The sequence below is a fragment of the Narcine bancroftii genome, chromosome 6 (assembly GCF_036971445.1).
Source record: "Narcine bancroftii isolate sNarBan1 chromosome 6, sNarBan1.hap1, whole genome shotgun sequence".
Taxonomy (NCBI): domain Eukaryota; kingdom Metazoa; phylum Chordata; class Chondrichthyes; order Torpediniformes; family Narcinidae; genus Narcine; species Narcine bancroftii.
The window spans coordinates 243,328,384-243,349,921 of NC_091474.1; the positions used below are offsets into that span (position 1 = coordinate 243,328,384).

Here is a 21,538-nt window from a genome sequence, read left to right on the forward strand (position 1 = left end):
CCTGATAAGAACTACACTGAAATAAGTACATAAAGCAAGTAAATGGAGTACAGGCATGTGTGCTTTTAAGCTGTGACCTAATGTGAAGGATTGGCCCATTCTTGATCCCACAAATGGGGTGGCAGGGTGTTTAGCGTGACCCCATTACAGTGCCAGAGACCCAGGTTTGAATCCAGTGCTGTCTGTAAGGAGTTTGTATGTTCTCCCTGTGTCTGCATGGGTTTCTTCTGGGTGCCTCAGTTTCCTCTAACCCTCTCAAAAATGTACAGAGTTTGTAGTTTGGGGTATTTAGGCAGCACAGATTGCTGGGCCGGAAGGGCTTTTTACCGTGCTCTATAGAAGAAAAGTTATTTCAGTTTGCTTTTCTTTTAATTTATCCGCTGTAATAATTCTGGAAAAAAAAGTGGAAAATATCATTCAGAGACATGCTCTGCATCCTTTGGCCGGATGTCTGTTTTACTGCACAACTGCCCACTGACAGGTGAAAAGCTTCCCTTTCCTCTACTGGCCCCAGTTTTGAAGGTTCTACCTCATGTAACGTTTCTCAGGATTGGGGCAAAGCCCAATGAAAAACTGGAAGACAACTAGCAGCTGTTCTTGGATGGAAACTCAGGTTCCCTCCTCTTGAGCAGATAGTTTTGTTAAGTAATGAGAAACTATAAACTGGGGCAGAAATTCCTCGGGCAGCAATGACAAAAACCTGGAAGAAGTTTACCTACCCCTCCCTTCCTCATGGTGAGAAACACGCAGAGCATCAAAAGGGCACACAATATCACACTGCTGACATGTTGGAAGGCTTGATTTGTCAAATATTAACACGACATATGTTAAGCAGACAAGACAAGAACTTTACAAATCATAGTGCTTCAGTTAACAGGCACTTGTACTCAGGCTGAAGACAGAAAGTGCTCCTCAGTGATTCTTTGCTGAAACATTGTGCAAAATACAGAGATGTTGAACACAACACAAACTGCAGAAGAAAAAGTTATTTTCAACTAGCTTCAATCATTTAATAAGGATCAACTTGCATTCTTTAAGTAGTCTTTTGTACCATGACAGAATAAAGCTCTATTGTATAGCACACGATTCCAATAAGATGCACCTAATATCTGTCTCTCAGGAGGTCTTGCTCACCAGCAGGTCCAATTGGTAACGTGAAGCTGAGGTGGTATTACCTGCATTTGAGGCTGGATGTGAACATCAAGTTGGCCTTTCCCTCCTGAGTTTTATTTTGTGATTAATGCAGATTATCAAGACGAAAGCAGAGGGAATGCCTGTAGTAAGGGGGTTGGGTGTGGTGGAGGTGAGGGAAAGGAAAAAGACCACAAGAACAAACAAGGCATCATGGCAGACTGGATGTGGCTTGTGTCATGTGTGAGGGGCAGGGGGTAATGGTCCACTGCAATATTTTTTCTCCCAATTTTGTGGATGATTAATTAATTAATTTGTGATAACATTAATGGCAATTATTTGACAGCCCAAAAACTATATTCCATTGTCCGGAAGGAAAATTAGTTGAGTTAACTACTCTCTGAGATTCCTACAATCTGATGGGGAAAAAGAGTGGCAGCAGATTGGGGCAGAGAACAGTGTGAGGGAGTGTGAGGCAAAAGATGAAGAGAGTGAATTTGGAAAACTTGAGGTCTAAGTAGAGAGAGGGAAGAAAAAGAAAAAAAGATTGAGAGGGAAAACAAGCTGGAAAAACAGACAATAGGATGCAATCACATCTGAAAAGTGATCACAGGCAGAGATAGAGGTGGGAGGAGAGAGAGAGAGGGGGGGAGAGAGACAGACAGCAAAGGGGAGGGAGATACATATACAACATGATGGACACATAAAAGCAACAAAAAATGAGATGATAGAGGCAAATAAATGACAGAGAAAATGATAGAAGGAAAACAAATAGGGAAAGTTAGAGTGGTGAATAATGGCAGTAGGGCAATAATTGCATAGAAATAGGTCTCTGAGGCATTCTTGTTGTGTGAAAAGCAGAATAGGAAAGTATCCATTGAAAAAGAGGAAAATAAACATTTTTAACTGAAACAGAACCTGACCTGTGCTCTCAAAGAAAGCTGCACCTTTATTTAGCATAACACATATACAAGGTTTTGAATATATCACAGTCTAAATATGCCAATGTGAGAATAGAGCCAAAGTTTATGGCATTTTAATGACAGGGTTTCAACATAATCTCACTGGTTACTGTTGCTCCCCAATTCCCTCAGGTGAGAACATCTTCACCACTTACCCTGAAGATGCAAGGAACATCCTTTCTGTTGGCATGGATAACATCAGAGGCTAGCACAGAACTTACTGAAAACTCTTCATCCCTGGAGGAAATTAAAATAAGAACACATTTTCAATTGGAAACTGCATGACATTGTGTTCAGAGTAAATTCCCACTGCTCTGTTGACAAAGTGTGTCTGTTTTGGGTATTCAAAAGTAAAATGAGCAAATGCTAATACTTGGTTTTACCTCTCAGTGCACATTGCTCTGCTTCTTTCATTTCAGAAGTTTGGTAAAATATCATATCGGGTTCAAAATGTATTAATTGTAATATGACCCATCATGTCATCTTACTTCATCATGAACTTTTTCTTTGCTATTTTAAATGATACTTCCTTGTGGTGGAATCCAAAACCAAAGGTCATAAATAACTGACGCAGGAATAAGGGGAAAAACTCTTTCCCCTGAGTATGGTTAGAATATGGAATTTACCACAGCCACAGCCATGATACACTTATGAGAAAGTTAAGTCATAGAAAAGTCAAGCAAAGAAACAGGCCCTTTGGCCTATCGCGGCTATGCTGATCATTAAACTTACGTCGACGCCAATCCCATTTTCTATTTGTTTCACTTGCATTTTGCCAGCCACTTCCCTTGTCACTGATATTCCTGCACCACTTGCAGGAGGGTTAAGAAGAGGAGACAATTAACAAACCAGCACATCCTTGGCTTGAAAAAGTCAAGGGAAATCCATGCAGTAATAGGGAGGGTGCAAATTCCACACAGACGAGAAACACTATGTCATACAAAGCTAAAGGACAAATAGGCAATTTATGAACTCCTTTCTTTACTATGTCCTGAAAAGTGTCAAAAAGGTTGGATACAACTTTCAAGAAAAGAATATTCTTCCAGTATTTTTACTGTCAGTTGCCAGTCTGCATGCATGGACATGATGCATTGGTTTACAGTTTGACCAGGGGATATGGTCATCAAAACTGATTACAGTTACACCCTTCCCATATGTTACTCCAAGAGAATGGTGTCAGATTTTCTAGACTATTACACTTGGTAACTGCTAGGCTACCATGGAAAGATTAACTATTTCATCTCCAAGCATGACCTTTAGCTTCCAAGAAAAAAAATAAAAGCAATACACAAAAGTGGTGGAGTAGTTCTGCAGGTCACGCAGCATCTATAGGAAGTCAACGGATATAACCAATGTTTCGGGCCTGAGCCCTTCGTTAAAGAAACAAACCATTCTTTTGATGTTCAAATCATGAAGTGCTATTGCAGCTAGATTTTGAGGGTTTTCACAAATGCAAACATTTTCACAGTTCAGAAGTAAAACATGAAAGTCTGCAGACACAGTGGTTGAAGTTAAAAACACAATGCTGGAGAAACTCAGCAGGTCAAACAATGTCCTTTATGTAGCAAAGATGAAGATACATAACCAACGTTTTAGGCTTTAGCCCTTGATAAGGGTATTAACAAATGTTGAGCCGTTTCTGCATTATTGGCTAGAAGAGCTATTTTATTTAAATGGAAAGATTCTAATCCACCTACAGTACTTTGACTCAGTGGCTCTCTCAAATTATGTCATGTTTAAGATAAGAGAAAGTTAGGAGTTGTACATTTAAAACTTCTGTTAAATTTGAAGAGATTTGGCAACCTTTTATAAATTAATTCTACACGACTTAGTTAGAAATAATTATTTTCCCTTCAGACTATATTTATTTTCTCTTTGTTGGTTAAAACCAGATGATTAATTTTTATTAATGAATTCTCAGGATAGGTTTTATTTTCTTTCTTAGATTAGATGGGGGTTAAAGAATTAAAAAAAAAGATTGGGAAGTGCCAGACCTTGGCTGTGTGGATAAAAAAATTGGCTTGCATGTAGAAATCAGAGAGTAGTAGTGGAAGGAAAGTTTTCTGCCTGGAGGTCAGTGACTAGTGGAGTACTGCAAAGATCTGTTCTAGAATCCCTGCTCTTTGTGATTTTTATAAGAGACGGAAGGGTGGGTTAGTAAGTTTACAGATGACATGGAGGTTGGAGGAGTTGTGGATGGAGCTAAAGGTTGTTATAAGTTACAATAGGATATAGACAGGATGCAGAGTTGGGCAGAGAAGTGGCAGATGGAGTTCAATTTGGATAAGTGTGAGGTGATGCATTTTGAAAGGACAAACCATAAGGCTGAGTACAGGGTTAATGGTTGGATATGGATGACGAGAGGGATCTGGGGCTCAAATCCATATATCCCTTAAGGTCACTGAACAGGTTGATAGGATAGAGAAGAAGGCCTATGGAATGTTGGGCTTCATTAATAGGTGGATTGAATTCAGGAATTTCTGGTAAGATCATGCTTAGAGTATTGTGTTCAGTTCTGGTCATCTCAATATAGGAAGGATGTGGAAACTCTAGAGAGGGTGCAGAGGATGTTGCCTGGATTGAAAAATAAGTCTTATGAGGCAAGGTTAGCAGAGCTGGGAGTTTTCTCTTTGGAGCCAAGAAGTATGAAAGGAGACTTAATAGTGGACTACAAGTTTTGGAGAGGGAGGGGAACCAGAGTGATAAAGCAGATAGTGAGGTGGAGGTCAGTAAGAGTCATGCCAAGACTGCATGTACATGATAGAGTAGCTGTGGTCAAATACACTTGCATACACAGAAAGGACAGTTGGGAAATCCAGAATTTGACTGATAGGTAAAGATGGCAGGTTGGGGGGGGGGGGGGGTAGAAGAATATAATTGCCTGGAGTCCCTTTGCCCACACAACATGCAGGATACCACACAAAAGAGGAAACACTTCCACAAACCTCATATCAATAACTTGGCTAACCACCACACTCGGCTGAGATGTCTTGCCTTCTGCTATGTCGTACAAGAAGAGTTTGAAATCACAAACCACAGCCAGTGCCCTCTGCCAACCTTTCTTCACCCCAGCTGGTTTGGGTACCTAGGAATGAAGCAGTCATGTCATTTTGGCAGATGGGAATGAGGATGCATGTATAAGGGCTTCACACACCCAGAAAGATGCCCCACCATGATGAGTGAAGCATCTAGGCTAAATATTTCCATCCACCCTTCAGCCTGCTCTTCTATCCCTAGTTTCGACTTCAGCAACAATGCAATCTCCTTGGTGAAACAAATTACTAAGAAGTTTTAATACATTGTCTTCGATCAAAGTAGGTGCCATTTATTCTGGGCTTAGGCACTTACAACTGAGTCATCAGATGAGCCCTGGCAAGATCCCCAAAGTGCACTCAGAAATGAACTAACACAAGAGTTAAAAAGTAGAGAGTAAAGCTATGGATCCAAGCTGTTGAAGCCTGAAGGCCAAATAATTGGTTAATTCATTTAAACATAACTACTTCAACTTTTTATTTATCTTTTTAATTTAATTTTTAAAAATTTTAATTTGGAGATACATCATGGTAACAGGCCCTATCAATCCATAAGCCCATGCCATACAAAATATATCTTGAGGTTTCAGGACTGATTTAAATATATCTTGATTGCTTTACATTTTAGCAATCTCTTGCTTGCCAAGTTGATTGCTTAGGAGAGGATTTAACTTTGTTTCTAAGTAGCAGAGAGAAAAACAGAGTTGTAGCATTTTCAATGTCCGTCCAAATAGTCAGAAAGGACCTTTGTAATGGACTTTCTTTGAATGATGAGCCCTCAAATAAAAGACCAATATGGTCCACCAGAACTGCATTAATGTTGTACCTTCACTTCTTAATGTCTGTCAGTGGCTAAAACCTGAACTTGAACACAATAGATTATAGCACACATCAATAGATGATAGTGAATAAATCTTTTGGCCAACTTTTTCCCCTCCTGAAATTTTAAGCGACTCTGTTTATGACAATACAAAAGCACACCCTTGTACTGATTCTTTCTTACCCGAACATGGCCCTCGTAGGCAGTTCCAATTCCTCTTTGTGGGTCTATCCCCAGTGGACCCTTTGTTTGATCGGGTGGGATGGGGCACACAGCTGGTGCTTTGTCTGCGCAGGTCACGTGGCATGAGAAACCACACACTAAAAATAAAATGATACTAAAAATAAAATGATAATTAACCTCACAATCCCATGACCAAGTAAAGTGCTCATGCATAGCTCCACAATGGTTCATAGAAATGATTAACAGAAACTCTTAAGAAAATATTGGCCGAAGAGGTTTAAGAAAACCCTTAAAACCTAAATGTTTGGACATACTGAGTTGGGGAGTGCAGAGAACATATTACCGTAAGACTTAGGAGCAGAAGTAGGCCATTCGGCCCATTGAGTCAGCTCCACCATTCCATAATGAGCTGATCCATTCTCCCATAGCCCCACTTCCCTGTCTTCTCCCCATAACCTTTGATAACCTGCGGCAATCATGTCAAAGTTAGTTATTCCGGGAAATAACTTTGCCACAGCAACTTAGGCCATGTCTTTCAACATTCATTCTTCTGAGCTCTAAGGAGGGCAGTCTAAGAACTGTCAAATGTACCTCATACGCTAATTCCTTCATTCTTATGAATCTTTTCTGAACCCTCTCCAATGCCAGGACATTCTTTCTTAAATAAGGAGCCAAAACTATACCCCGTACTCCAAAGGAGGCCTCAACAACACATCCCTGCTCTTATATCCTATTCCTCTAGATATGAAAGCCACCACCTTCTCCACCACCGACTCAACCTGGAGCACCTAAGATTGTCTGATCTTGGAAGCCAAGGAGGCTCAGGACAGGTCAGTACTTGAAGGGGAGACCGCCTAGGAATACCAGGTGCTGTAGGTTTCTGTGACAGGTGTTAGAAAGTGGTGACTCTGTCTGCCTTATGGTAGACAAAAGTTAAAAAATTTCATGTATGCTACATTCTAAATGTAGTATTACGTGACAATAATGGAACCTTTACCTTTAACTTTTAGAGTATCCTGCACAAGGGCTCCAAGTCCTTTGCACCTCTGAATTTTGAATTTTCTCCCCATCCAAATAATAGTCTGCCCTTTTATTCCTTCGCCCAATGTGCATGGACTCTCATCTTGCTAAGCAGCCGCATGTTTAGCACCTTGTGAAAAGTCTTTTGAAAATCCAAATGTACAACATCCATTGCATGTCCTTTATCTAGCCTACCCGTGGTTTACTCAAAAAATCTTAATAGGTTTGCGAGGCAAGATTTTCCCTTCAGGAAATCATGTTGACTTTGGTCGACCTTGTTAGGCACCTCCAGGTACAATCAACTCCAACATCTTCCCAACCACTGATGTCAGGCTAACTGGTCTATAATTTATTTTCTGGTTCCTCCCTCCCTTTTTAAATAGCAGAGTGATCTTTTACTTTTTAAAATATTTTATCCAGTTTATATATACACTTCTCACTTCTGGAAAAAGGCACTGGCTGTCCACCCTATCTATGTTTCTTCTAATCTTGTAGACCTCTCATCCTTCTATGCTATAAAGAGAAAAGCCCTAGCTCTGTTAACTTTGCTTCATATGACACATTCTCCAATCCACGCAACATCCTGTTAAATCTCCCCTGCACCCTCTCCTATCTGCAATAAGGTAACCAGAACTGAACCCAATATTCCAAGTGTAGTCTATCCAGAGTTTTAGAGAGCTGAAACATTACTGCACACCTCGAACTCAATCCCAGAGTAATGAAGGGATACATAAGACAACAGGAACAGCGACACTGAGTGTAGTGTAAAGGATGCAGATTCTAGTGTATATTTTCATGGTTGGGCGGCATGGTTGGTGTAGGGGGTAGCACAATGAATTTACACATCAGCGATCGGATCCAGACCAGACTGGGGTTCGAGGCCTGCGTTGTCTGTAAGGAGCTTGTACGTTCTCCTTGTCTCTGTGTGGGTTTTCTGCGGGGGCTATGATTTCCTCCCACCATTCAAAAACATACTGTGGATGTAGATTAATGAGGTGTAAATTGAGCAGCATGGACTTGTGGGCCAAAATGGTCTGTTACTGTGCTGTATATTTAATTTTTTTTAAATTTAAAAATGTCCTATTCTGTCCTAATTTCTCTCTGAGCAGTAACTGCCATTTAAGTTGATTGGAGTGAACCAACTAACAATCCATCAATAAACAAAGATAGATGGCAGAGACGACAAAACTTTTCTCCACTGGCATATTTGAATCACCTGGTCTTTGCAAAGTGTTTTGTGGTCAATCAATTATTTCTGAAGTGTAAACGAAGAGAAGCTGGAGGGACTCAGCGGGCCAGACAACATCCTTGAAGAGAAATGGGCAGTCATCGTTCTGTGTTGGGAATTTTTGTTGAGTGAATTCATTTTTTTGTTGATAGGTCTTAAAATGAGTATCCTCACCTTCACATGTGCAACCCTGGCGTACGAGGCCGACCATCAGAGATGTACACTGATTGCATTTTGTTGGTGTATTAAAAGACTTCACAACAAACTGATGAGCTTTGGGCTAAAAAAATGGAAAAAATTAAAGAAGAAACATTCATAAGGTACCAAGTGGTGGTCACACTCTGAACAGCATTTAATGTTCAATGAAGACTGGTGTATAACAGAGAAAGATGGTTAACAAATAATTTCATCCTGCAATAATCTGTTTGGTTTTACGAAACCTCTCTGATTCCTAATACAGGACCATTGAAGGAATAACAACTGGGGTGTAGTTGGGGGGAGGAGGGGGAGGGGTTCATTACCAATAGCTTCTAAATTTCAGAATGAGGTCAGTTTGAAGAATATCAAGGCCAGGAAATATTAGTGACTGAACAAAATCAGATGCAATTCCTTTGATCTACAGCAGCATTTTAGACTTGAAAATGCTGTTCAGATTGCTGTTAAGGTCAGCATGACATCAATTATAAATGCAAGATATGGACTTGTTCAGTATAATTTTTTTACACCAATTATATTTTACCCCACAAAAGTTACACAGATCAAAAGCCAAAATTTCAGATGTTTTAGATGTGGGACTGAGACAGCAACTTTTTTTTACATGCCACATGGTTGTGTGTGAAAGTGAGACAATTTTGGCAAGAAATTGCAGAAAAATTAACCAGGATAAGAGGAGTGGCCTTCACGGGGGACCTGGAGCTATATCTATTAGATAATTTAATGGAAATAAATGACAAATGGACCAAATATCAAATCTCATTTATCAAAATAGCCCTGGTGGTAGCAAAAAAAAAATCATGATCATTTGGGCCAGAAAATGTTTTGCAAACGAGACTCTTGGAGTTTGCCAAGGTGGAATAACGAAAGAATTCAGCCACTGAAGTTGGAATTCGAGGGCCAAACCCATCGGGACCATTGCCTGAAGAGGGCGCACAAAATCAGTGACCCGGTGCAGACTCGAAAGGCCAACATGGCCCGTTTCCGCTCCGTAAATGGTTATATGGTTATAAGGTTTGGATTAAAATCTATTCAATTTTCATTGCATAGTCTTTGCTTGGTAGAATTTCTAAGAATAATAAAACCCTTATTATCTGGAATTCAAGCAAGCGACAGCCTCAAGCAACAGGCAAAAAAGTTGCAGAAAATAAATAGGTAAAAAATATGGAAGTTTAAAATTGGTTCGCCCATCACCCAACGACATGCAATCTCAAGCAACCAGGAAATTCACTTATCCAGCATCTTACCAATCCCCATAGGTGTCCGATACCAGGGTTTTACTGTACAAAGGTTGCACTTGAATTAAACTTTGAGAGCAAATGAGTCGAAACCATAATATAACTGCCATGAGAATTTTAGCATGTCCCAAATGACCTAGTCAAGATCAGTCTTGAGGGAAATGGAACCTAATGCACAGAAAGCCTACAGTGCAGTTGTCAGCTCTGGAGTCTGAATTGTTGAGGTAGATGAATAAAGCTGCAATGGACATTACCTTTGGGTTTGAGACAGTAGAACCACTGAACGAAGTCCTGGTAGTTGGTGTCAATACTGGACGAGGAGGATGATCTATTCCCTAATAAAATACAAACACAGGGATCAGCAACAGTGATTAGAACATGGGTGAAACATTCTCCTTCAATTGCTTGTACTTTCCAATTGGTGAAATCAATTGTTAATAACCATCAATCAAAACCATTCATCCATCTGTAGTAAACTTGGCTTCTAAAAGTGGACAAAATACTCCCACTGAATCTTCAGATTTAGACGTACAGCGTTTTTTCAGGTTAAAAATGACCTGAAAAGGAAATTTGACTTCACATAAATTTTCCCATACATTTTAAAGCAGGAGTCCCCAAACTTTTTAGACCGTTGACCCCTTCATCAGGGACTACATGGTCCCTCATCGACCTTCAGGCATGGAATCCCAGTGCTGGATGGGGTGTGGTGGTGAATGCTGAAGGGTGGCGCTGTTGTATGGTTGTATGGGGGTGGTGGCGGCACCGGATAAGGGTGGTGGCGGTGTTGGGACGGGGAGTGCTGGCAATGCTCGGCGTAACTCACACCTCTTTCTGTCCTCCCATTCCCTCTCAACTACAGTGTACATCGAAGACAAATACACATGACAGCCACCAAGCTCCTCTGTCGTGAGAGCTTGGCTGACACTGTCGAACCTCCCCCACATCATGCGTTATTTCAACCCACTGACTCTTTGGATAGTCCCATCAACCACTTTGGAGAACACTATTTTAAAGCTTATTTCACGTTATTAATAGCAATAATAAATTGTTTCATGGTAGTTAGCACTGAATACAGAATAGGTGACCTCCATGTTATGGAGGGCTTGCCTTCCAGGTAAGTAGTCTGAATCATTCAATTTCCTTTCAATCCCATATTATAAGTGGAGATGTGTTCCTACGGGATAATTTTCTCTCAATAGTCATAGTTACTGCAGCCGCTCATTCATGGAAGGGAACCACTGAAGACGTTGCCGAGTCAATTTCCAAAGCAATATATCTTAAATGTCCAGCAGCTACACATGGAGTCTCAAGTAACTGCAGATGCTGCATTAGCCGTTGTGTAAAGATTTTCTCCAGCATCATTCCTTTGTAATATATTGTTTTATATCCAGTGATATTCCATTTTGTGGCTATTTTGGTTTGTAACTTGTATTAGGGCGGCACAAATAGCCTAGAGGTTAGCACAATGTTGTTATAGCACCAGGCCATCGGGGCCGGGGTTTGATGAGTTTGTATGTTCTCCCTGTGTCTGTGTAGTTTTTCTCCAGGGGCCCCAGTTTCATCCCACCGTTCAAAAACATACAGTGGGTTGTAGGTTAATTGGGTGTAATTGGGCAGCATGGCTCGTAAGTTGTGCAGTAGGTCTAAAATTTAAAATTTAAACTTGCTGGCCCTGTTTCAGGCATCAAGAGGGCAAATAATCATATAATACAAAATTGCTATACAGCAAAATGAATCCAAAATAGTAATAAAAAGCCACATCCTGTGAAGTTGCCTCAAGAAATGAACATTGAGAAAAATTCACACAATTTGTTGTTTATTTTGCATTTGTAATTTACTATTCACCCACATGGATTCTGTAAGGGGTGAGAAGTTGATTTGTGAATTCTGTAACGATAAATTTGCTGTTTAATTTTGGGTGTTAGATGAATGAAATAAAATAAAATATATGGAATTAAATGATATAGGCAGCTGTGATATACAGAAAAAATAGTTAATAAAGTTCTCAGGAGCAGAACACAGGGATCAATTAGATCCTAGTAAATGGTTAGTGTAAAAAAAATTGCAAATTCAAATCTTTACATTTAGATATAGAGCTCAGTAACAGGCTCTTCTGGCCCATGAGCCTGTGCCGCCCAATGCCCCAATTAACCTACAACCCCCGTACATTTTCAAGGGTGAGAGGAAACCCACGCAGATACAGCAAGAACATTCAAACTCCTTACAGACAGCATTGGATTCGAACCCGGGTCGCTGGCGCTGTACAAGCATTGTGCTAAGGTAACAAAACATTCTATAAACTTACTATTGCAGCAAATTATATTTCAATTACAAAGGAATTTAAAAAGATTATACCTGCAACTTGAAATTTGTTTTTCCAATTGATCTTAGTAGTCCCCTAGATTTTTAATTGCCAGAAAAGGACTGAACATCAGAAGTTCGCACCTTCTGAAAATTGAAGAAGGTCTTCCAGACTTTAACAAAGATTAACCTGTGAGGTGACTAAGAACCATAGCTACAGGCTGGAATGTAGGTGGGAAAGTGTAGCAGAGCCGACAGCATAGACCTGGAAACTGGGATTTAAAAGTTCATCAACAATATAAGATTGAAAATCTGATGGAGGCATGGTAGTCCCAATGCAAAAGTTTGCATCAGGACACAATGGTGCTGACATAGTTTTCAAAACTGTGTGCTTTCTAATACAACTCACCGAGGGAGAATAAAAAAAAAAGTCAAAATTCCCTCAATTAGATGGTAGACGGAAAAGAGAAAAGGTAATGAGTTTTTTTTTTTCTCTATCCCAGAGGCTCTAGTTGCCTTCTACCTGTGAAGAACAGTGGCTGAGGGCTGGAAATCAAGTTGCATGCCTTCCCATTCTCAGCTAAAATAGCTGGTCATCCCCAATTAAAACTAATGCAGCAGAAAATAGGTAAGTGACCCTTTTTAAAAAAAACAGGCAACATTCCATACACTGACCTCCAACGGTTCAACATCACTGGCCGTCGAAGGTGATCGAGAGTGAGAATGTACCTGTGATTTCACCTCTTCGCCAGAAGGAGAATTGGAAAGGTTGAAATTCTCAATGGAATCAATCTATGAAAAGAAATCCTATTAATCCAGATATATGCTGATGACCCCCTAGCATTCATTTCTCAAGCTTATTGCTGCATGCAGAGATATGAAATGATTTCCTTTCTCCTCATTATTTGTTATTCAGTGTCCTTGCTCAGAGGCCTCCTGCCCTGTCCTCAATGACATTCCTGACTCCATCCCTCTCAATTGAGTCTGAGAGGCTACCATGCCCTTGTCTTTCACTTTTAGGCCACACAGGCTCATTCAGAACAGGGTGAAAACATTCAGAGTAAGTCACTTGGTCCTGAATCTTTTAGTTATTAGAATGACCTCTCTCACAAGTGGGCATCTTCAATAAAGCAATGAGTCTTCAACCAGCCACAAGTCTGTTTCTCCATCCAGAGGTGCTCTCTGATCTGTTAACAATTTTCACCATTTTCTATTTTTATTTCAGTATTTTTTTATTTGCAATGTGTTATAAAATCTTGCTTTGCACCTTTCTACATTGCTATATTACACAATTGGCTGCAATCAGAGCCTCGTGTAGCACAGTTTACCTCAACTTAATGCAATGAACTTGAATGACCAGTTAACATCAATTTTAAAAAAGGCCAAGCCATCTCTTCATTTGCAAATTCTTTTTGCTGCTATGAAGGTGGTGGGGAGATGCCTCTTGAATCATTCCTGGTCTAGTAGAGTATGGGGAGTAGGTACTAGGAAATAATGAATTACAACCATGATGAAGTGTGATGAATTAACATCAGTAAAGTACAAATATTAAATCTGAGATTTCAGAAATGATGGAACACATCATCTCAGGACATCACATACGAATAACTTTTGCTATAACACAAAAGTATTGTTAATCTGAAGATTCTGCCACTATTTGTGTAATTATTTAGACATACAGAAGGGTAACGAACCCTTTCAGCCCACAAGCCCATGCTGCCCAATTACACCCATTTGACCTACAACCCCCTGTACATTTTAAAGGGTGGGAGGAAATCGGAGCAGGCACAGGGAGAATGTATAAACTCCTTAGAGACAGTGCAGGATTTGAATCTGTAACAGCATGGCGTTAACCGCTATGCTAACCGTACCATCAGTTGCATCTTGTGGAATCATCGAATCGTTCAGCCCTTTAGATCTGTGCCAGCCATGAAGGACCATTTTCAGTAATTCCATTTTCCCTCCACCATCAGACTCCTCAATAACAAATTCAATCAGGGGCTCATTTGAGTATTCTTACTTTTGCACTTTATTGTCTTTTTTCCATCTGTGTATTGCAGAGTCAGTTTGTTTACAATTTTTATTGTTTATGGATTGAGTACAGTTGAGTACAGATTGAGAATGTCAGATTTATATGTGTTGCCATGTATGCACTTTGACAATAAATCTGAATCTTATTCTCCCTGAATTCCTGTCAATTACCCTCAGGTTCTGCCCCTCACCTCCAACTTCAAGAGCAAGTCAAAGTAGCCAACTAACCTCCCTAACTTGCCCATCTTTACAATGTTGTTGGAAACCAGGAGGAAGCTATGTAGGAAAAACATGCAAACTTCACACAGACAGCACTGGAGACCAGGACTGAACTGGGATCATTGGAGCTGTGACACAGCAGCTCCATTGTACTGCCTTATCTCTCCCAAAAACGGTACTAATTGTTGCTGGGCTGATGTTTCTCTGGCACCAATGAATCCAGTGGCCATTCAGTATGTTTAAGTTTATTCAGCCAGAGGCTCTGAAAAACGTGAATATTGATCCAATAGCTCTTATATTTTAAAGGCCACACTGCATCTATAGGAAGTAAAGGGTAACTAATGTTTTGTGCCTGAGCACCTCAAGGTATGAAGAAGTGGTCTGAATATGTCATGCTGAGTTTCTCAGACACATTTTTTACTGCATTCAACCTCAGCGACTGCAGACTTTCTTGTTTAGTGACAATTTTAATTATTATGGAAATTTACCTCTGCACTAAAATATTTATCAAGAACCTGGATTTTTAAAGTGCAGAGATGAAAAGTGACCCGCTGCAGTTTTTTGTCAAGCAAGGTAGCACTGGATGGGTGCAGTTCTCCCCTCTTCCCCAGCTCTCCACCCACTGGCCCCACATGCCATCCCTCTGCCCGAGCTCGTCACCACTTTCCCCACATGCCACCCCTCTGCCCCAGCTTCCATTCAAGTGCCACATGCAGAGGTTCGACTTCAGCTTTACCAGGCCCAGCTCCTCCGAATTACATAGCACCCCAAAGACCACTGTTACATTCTCAAACAGCGGCCCGACATTCTGTAAAGAGAAGCCATAGTTGACAGCGGGAGTGAAACAGCAAGGGAGAATGGCCATCAACAGCCGAAAATAAATGATGAAAAGTTTAACTGATCCCAAAACCTCAAGGTTAGTACTTCTAATGTGCAGTTGAATGACAGGTGACAAGAACTTTATAGTGGGCAATGAATGAGTCAAAATTCTGCTGTATGTCAGGGTGAGGCCAAGTAAGTGGCAAAATAGCAGATGTCAACAGATGCTCAGAGATCCTGTAAGAACACAAACCAGACATTTAGATAAGCTGCATCACAGGAACACTGAGACACTCCCTCACAGGAATTCTGATATCCTTGGACACTCCCTTACAGGAACTCTGATATCCTGGGAAACAACATCACAGGAACTCTGGTATCATGGGACACAGTGTCACAGAAAAACTCTGATATCCTGGGACACTCCCTCACAGGAACAATGATATCCTGGGACACAGCACCACAGGAACTTGGATATCCTGGAACACTCCTTCACAGGAACAATGATATCCTGGGACACAGCACCATAGGAACTCTGATATCCTGGGACATTCCCTCACAGAAACTCTGATATCCTGGGACACAATGTCACAGAAACTCTGGTATCATGGGACACTCCCTCACAGGAACTCTGACATCCTGGGACACAGCATCACAGGAACTCGGATATCCTGGGACACAGCATCACAGGAACTTGGATATCCTGGAACACTCCTTCACAGGAACAATGATATCCTGGGACACAGCATCACAGGAACTCTGATATCCTGGGACACAGTGTCACAGGAACTCTGATATCCTGGGACACAGCATTACAGAAACTCTGATATCCTGGGACACTCCCTCACAGGAACTCTGATATCCTGGGACATTCCCTCACAGAAACTCTGATATCCTGGGACACAATGTCACAGAAACTCTGGTATCATGGGACACTCCCTCACAGGAACTTGGAATCCTGGGATACTCACTCACAGAAACTCTGATATCCTGGGACTCAGCGTAACAGGAACTTGGATATCCTGGGACATTCGCTCACAGAAACTCTGATATCCTGGGACACAGCACCATAGGAACTCTGATATCCTGGGACATTCCCTCACAGAAACTCTGATATCCTGGGACACAATGTCACAGAAACTCTGGTATCATGGGACACTCCCTCACAGGAACTCTGACATCCTGGGACACAGCATCACAGGAACTCGGATATCCTGGGACACAGCATCACAGGAACTTGGATATCCTGGAACACTCCTTCACAGGAACAATGATATCCTGGGACACAGCATCACAGGAACTCTGATATCCTGGGACACTCCCTCACAGGAACTCTGATATCCTGGGACATTCCCTCACAGAAACTCTGATATCCTGGGACACAATGTCACAGAAACTCTGGTATCATGGGACACTCCCTCACAGGAACTTGGAATCCTGGGATACTCACTCACAGAAACTCTGATATCCTGGGACTCAGCGTAACAGGAACTTGGATATCCTGGGACATTCGCTCACAGAAACTCTGATATCCTGGGACACAGCATCACAAATGTTGTTTAAGAAAAGCAGAACTTTGACTTCAAATCTATTATGTGCTTCTTTTGAGTTTCTCTGATACCTAATCCATCCATGTTCATTTGAACACTCTATCTACTCAAACTGAATCTAGACCTCAAAGAAGGATCAATTGCATGTTAACTCCTTTCAGATGGTGTCTTGAATACTGAATAATCTTAGCAACATCTGCTTTTACTTTATGTATAAAAATAAAAATTGTGAAATAAATATTTTCCTTTCTCAGGATGGGTGAGTCACAAATACAATCTCTTCACGAACAATATGACAGTCCAAATGTATTGCATGAAAATGAACAACAAATGCTTTGGTTTCGAGATGAAGTAGAACACAATACGAAGAGTAATTGGGCAATGACAGCATTGCCCTAATTTTGCAAAAAGTAAATGATTTTTACTCGAGGTTAAGAGCGTTTAACAACATGGCCACTATAGCTTCCTGATTGGAGCAACAGAGCACAAGCAATTCGGAATAAAAAGATGGAACATGCAAACTGCAGAAGCACAAAGAGAGAGAGGGTGGGGGGGGGGGGGTGGGAAAGAGGGAGAGAGAGGAAAGGGTGAGGGGGAGAGAAAAAGAGAGAGAAACATTGAGGGAAGAGAGGACAGTGGAGAAATAGCTGTCGCAACTCCAAAAACAAGCATCAGGGACCGTAGCAGTGCGCACACATAAAAATGCCTATTACATGGACACGCAGCAAAATGAACTAAGTCAGCATCTTACACGTCTGCCTTTGCTAGCTGGAACACAGGTACGAGAATGCTTCAATAGAGAAAGGAAACACAAGTTAACTATGAATGGAAGATGGAACCATCCCCTTAGATCTTGCATCTTTTTTCTGCCCTCTCCCCCTTTCTTACACTGTAAATTTAAAGATGTCACATTTGGACAAAAACTTTTCCGTCAAACACTTGATGACTTATTACTTCTCCTCAGCCTCCAATGTCCACATTATTTATACATTTTAGAAAATCTATTCACTGTTCCTTTTTATTTCACTATGTCTCTCCAACTCCTGTCTTCCCTTCTATAGCCCACAAACAACCCATCCACACCCTCCAGATAGTTCAAAAGTCTAGTCTGTCAAATATCTTTTAAATATCATAAATGTACCTGCCTCTACCACTTCTTCTGGCAGCTCATTCCATACCATCCTCTGAGTGAAAAGTTGACTCTCAAATCCCTTTCAAATCTTTCCCCCTCAGCTTAAACGTCTGGTCTTTAGTTTAAGACACTCCTTCCCTGGGAAAATTAATTAATTTGTCAATTAAAACCATGGTACACTACAGCACTGAAAATAGCCCCTTCATGCTGCCTAGTCTCATCGACCTGCACTCAGACCACACCTCCATAACCCTCCCAGCCAGCTACCTGACTTAAATGTTGAAGTCGAGCTTGTATTTAATATGCCCTCTGGCAGCTTGTTCCACTCTCACCACCCTCTAAATGAAGAAGTTCTCCTGAAACATTTCATCTTTCACCCTCCTGTGTCCTTATCCATGCCGTTTATGGAACACAGAACATAGTACACTGAAGCACAGCATAGGCCCTTCAGCCCTCGACATTGTGCTAACCCATAAATTCCTTTAAAAAAGAACAAAAACCTTTCATCCATGTGCTTGTCTAAGAATCTCTTAAATGCCCCCATGTTTCAACCTCCATTACCATCCCCAGCAAGGCATTTGAGGCACCCACAACCCTCTGTGTAAAAAACTTCCCCCTGATGTCTTCCTTAAACTTCCCTCCCTTCACTTTCTACATATGTCCTCTGGTGTTTGCTGATCCTGCCCTGGGAGACAGGTGATGGCTGTCCACCCTATCTATGCTTCTCTTACTCTGTACATCTCTATCAAGACTCCTTTTATCCTTCTATGCACCAAAGAAAAAAGTCCCAGCTCTACTAACCTTGCCACATAAGACTTGTTTTTCAATCCAGGCAACATCCTGGTAAATCTCCTCTCCCCGCTCTTCATAGCTTCCACATCTTTCCTATAATGAGGCGACCAGACCTGGACACAAGTGTGGTCTTACCAGAGATTTGTACAGCTGCAACATAACCTCTTGACTCTTGAACTCAATCCCCCTATTAATGAAGCCCAGCATCCCACAGGCCTTCTTAACTATCCTATCAACCTGTGTGGCGATCTTGAGGGATGTATGGATTTGGACCCCAAAGGTCCCTCTGTTAACCCTGTACTCAGCCTTCTGGTTTGTCCTTCCAAAATGCATCACCTCACACTTATCTGGATTGAAATCCATCTGCCACTTTTCTGCCCAGCTCTGCATCCTGTCTGCATCCTCTTGTAACCTTCAACAACCTTCAGCTCCATCCATAACTCCTCCAACCTTTGTGTCATCCACAAACTTACTAACTCATCCTTCCGCCTCTTCATCCAGGTCATTTATAAAAATCACAAAGAGCAGGGGTCCAAGAACAGATCCTTGAGGTACTCTTCTAGTCACCAACCTCCAGGCAGAATACCTTCCTTCCACTACCACTCTCTGCTTTCTTCCTACAAGCCAATTTTTTAATCCACACGCCCAATGATTTTATGAATCTCTTTAGGGTCAACTTCTTACATCCCAGAGTAAAAAGCATCCAGCCTTGCAATGATAGTGATGTCATTAAACCTGAAAAGGTGTAAAAAAGATTCAGGTTTAGTGACATCTCTCTCATAGCAAGGCAACCAGAGCTGATCTCACCAACGTCTTGTCCATCTGCAACCCTCTGCCCCAACTCCTGTATTGAACCCTCTGTCTGATGATTGAAAGTGTGCCAAACACCTTTGTCACTACCCTGTCAACCTGCGGCATCCCTTTCAGTGAACCAGGTTCCGGCACATCAGTGTGCAACCTGCCATTTCTGTAACCACAGGTACTTAATTTCTTTATCCAGGATTCCAAACACTGGCAACCTCCAAAAATTGGTGCACATAAGTAATGTTAATTTCCCGTAATAAATTCTCCGTTTTCAGAGGGAGACCCACCCAGTCCCCATCGTCCCTAGTCCAGCTCCTGTGGGCACCCTATCTTACCTTCAGTGGAAAGTTGACTCTCAGCCCCAACATCTGGTCGAGGAGAGAAGCAAATGGCGGCTGGCTCAATGTGGGAGCAAAGGTCATCTTCCTTACCCATAATCACCCACACAGCTGGAACTGCTCTGGCATTGGAAGAATGGTTCCAGCTGCGTGGGGATTATGGGTAAGGAAGATGGCCATTGCTCCCGCATTGAGCCATCGCCACAGTCTGGTGTGGCATTCTTTAAACTCTGGGCTTGGCAGGATGGTGCTGCGCTGCCAGGGTGTGTCTGAGGGATGCTCTGATGAGCGCCTGAAAGCCGCTGGTGCTCGGCTCCACCACCCAGATGGTCCAGTCCTCCTGTGCAGCTCTGTACTCATGCACTGGCCGCCTTTTTGGCCAATATCCCGGGCCACCCCGTCGCCTCCGACAACCTGGAGGGTCGGACAGCGGGGGCTAGGAGTGAGGGATTTGCTTAAAGGGACCAAAATCAAAATGATTCCGAAATTCGGAAGATTCCGATGATCCTTGATAAAAGGTTAGACACATGTATTTCAGATGTCAATATTCAGAGAACTCTGCATTTATCACTTCAGTTTTCTGATCCACTCGCATAATCTATCTGTCCTTTATTTTATTGTGTTACAATAATGGTGGGCATACTCTGCACACAACATTTTCAGAAAATGATGCAGTCACATCTGTAGGGCGGTCTTTAGCTTCTTATTTGCCACATGAACTTCCTCCCCCCTGCACCATCATCCCTTTGTCAGCTAATCTCTTGCATCCCACCTTTCCACGGTTCTTTGAAACCAGTTTTCCCTTCCCTCCTTCTTGATAATTTAAAATACTCTCTCATTTTTCCATATGATGAAAAGATTTGACCAAAGAGTAACTGCTTTTCCTTCCAATTTGTCTGCCTGATTTGATAATAACCAGCACTGTGTTGGTTCTAACACAAACTTGAAGCTTAAGCCAGCGGTGAATGTCTTGGGAGAGTGAGAGTTGCATAATTCAGGAGGGGCAAGAGTACAGAAGGCAATTAAATGCATTTCTGATGAGAGAAAGATATTCTCATGAAATGGGAGGTTTGTAGCTGACCTATATATTAAAAAAGTTCCTCAACATGATTATCCAACTGCACGAAAACCAACAAGGTGGGGTCAGATACAGCAATGAGCTCTCTGAACCCTTCTCCATTAACAATGGCGTGAAGCAAGGCTGTGTTCTTGCACCAACCCTCTTTTCAATATTCTTCAGCATGATGCTGAACCAAGCCATGAAAGACCCCAACAATGAAGACGCTGTTTACATCCGGAACCGCACGGATGGCAGTCTCTTCAATCTGAGGCACCTGCAAGCTCACACCAAGACACAAGAGAAACTTGTCCGTGAACTACTCTTTGCAGACGATGCCGCTTTAGTTGCCCATTCAGAGCCAGCTCTTCAGCGCTTGACGTCCTGCTTTGCGGAAACTGCCAAAATGTTTGGCCTGGAAGTCAGCCTGAAGAAAACTGAGGTCCTCCATCAGCCAGCTCCCCACCATGACTACCAGCCCCCCCACATCTCCATCGGGCACACAAAACTCAAAACGGTCAACCAGTTTACCTATCTCGGCTGCACCATTTCATCAGATGCAAGGATCGACAATGAGATAGACAACAGACTCGCCAAGGCAAATAGCGCCTTTGGAAGACTACACAAAAGAGTCTGGAAAAACAACCAACTGAAAAACCTCACAAAGA

General features: G+C 41.8%; 1 protein-coding gene across 11 annotated transcripts in view; it reads right to left on the bottom strand.

The window, feature by feature from the left end:
- The window catches only part of LOC138737196 (serine/threonine-protein kinase MRCK alpha-like), a 653,014-nt gene that overhangs the window by 48,191 nt on the left and 583,285 nt on the right, over positions 1-21,538 (bottom strand). For 8 of the 11 annotated variants that reach the window (XM_069887840.1, XM_069887837.1, XM_069887836.1 and 5 more), the window contains 6 exons: positions 12,804-12,920; positions 10,082-10,162; positions 8,551-8,656; positions 6,129-6,265; positions 5,039-5,178; positions 2,249-2,330 (listed from right to left, as the gene is read on the bottom strand). In XM_069887840.1, the coding sequence (XP_069743941.1) occupies positions 2,249-2,330; positions 5,039-5,178; positions 6,129-6,265; positions 8,551-8,656; positions 10,082-10,162; positions 12,804-12,920 (663 nt within the window). The remainder of the gene's footprint in view (positions 1-2,248; positions 2,331-5,038; positions 5,179-6,128; positions 6,266-8,550; positions 8,657-10,081; positions 10,163-12,803; positions 12,921-21,538) is intronic. The other 3 variants (XM_069887843.1, XM_069887844.1, XM_069887841.1) reach the window with 2 other exon arrangements.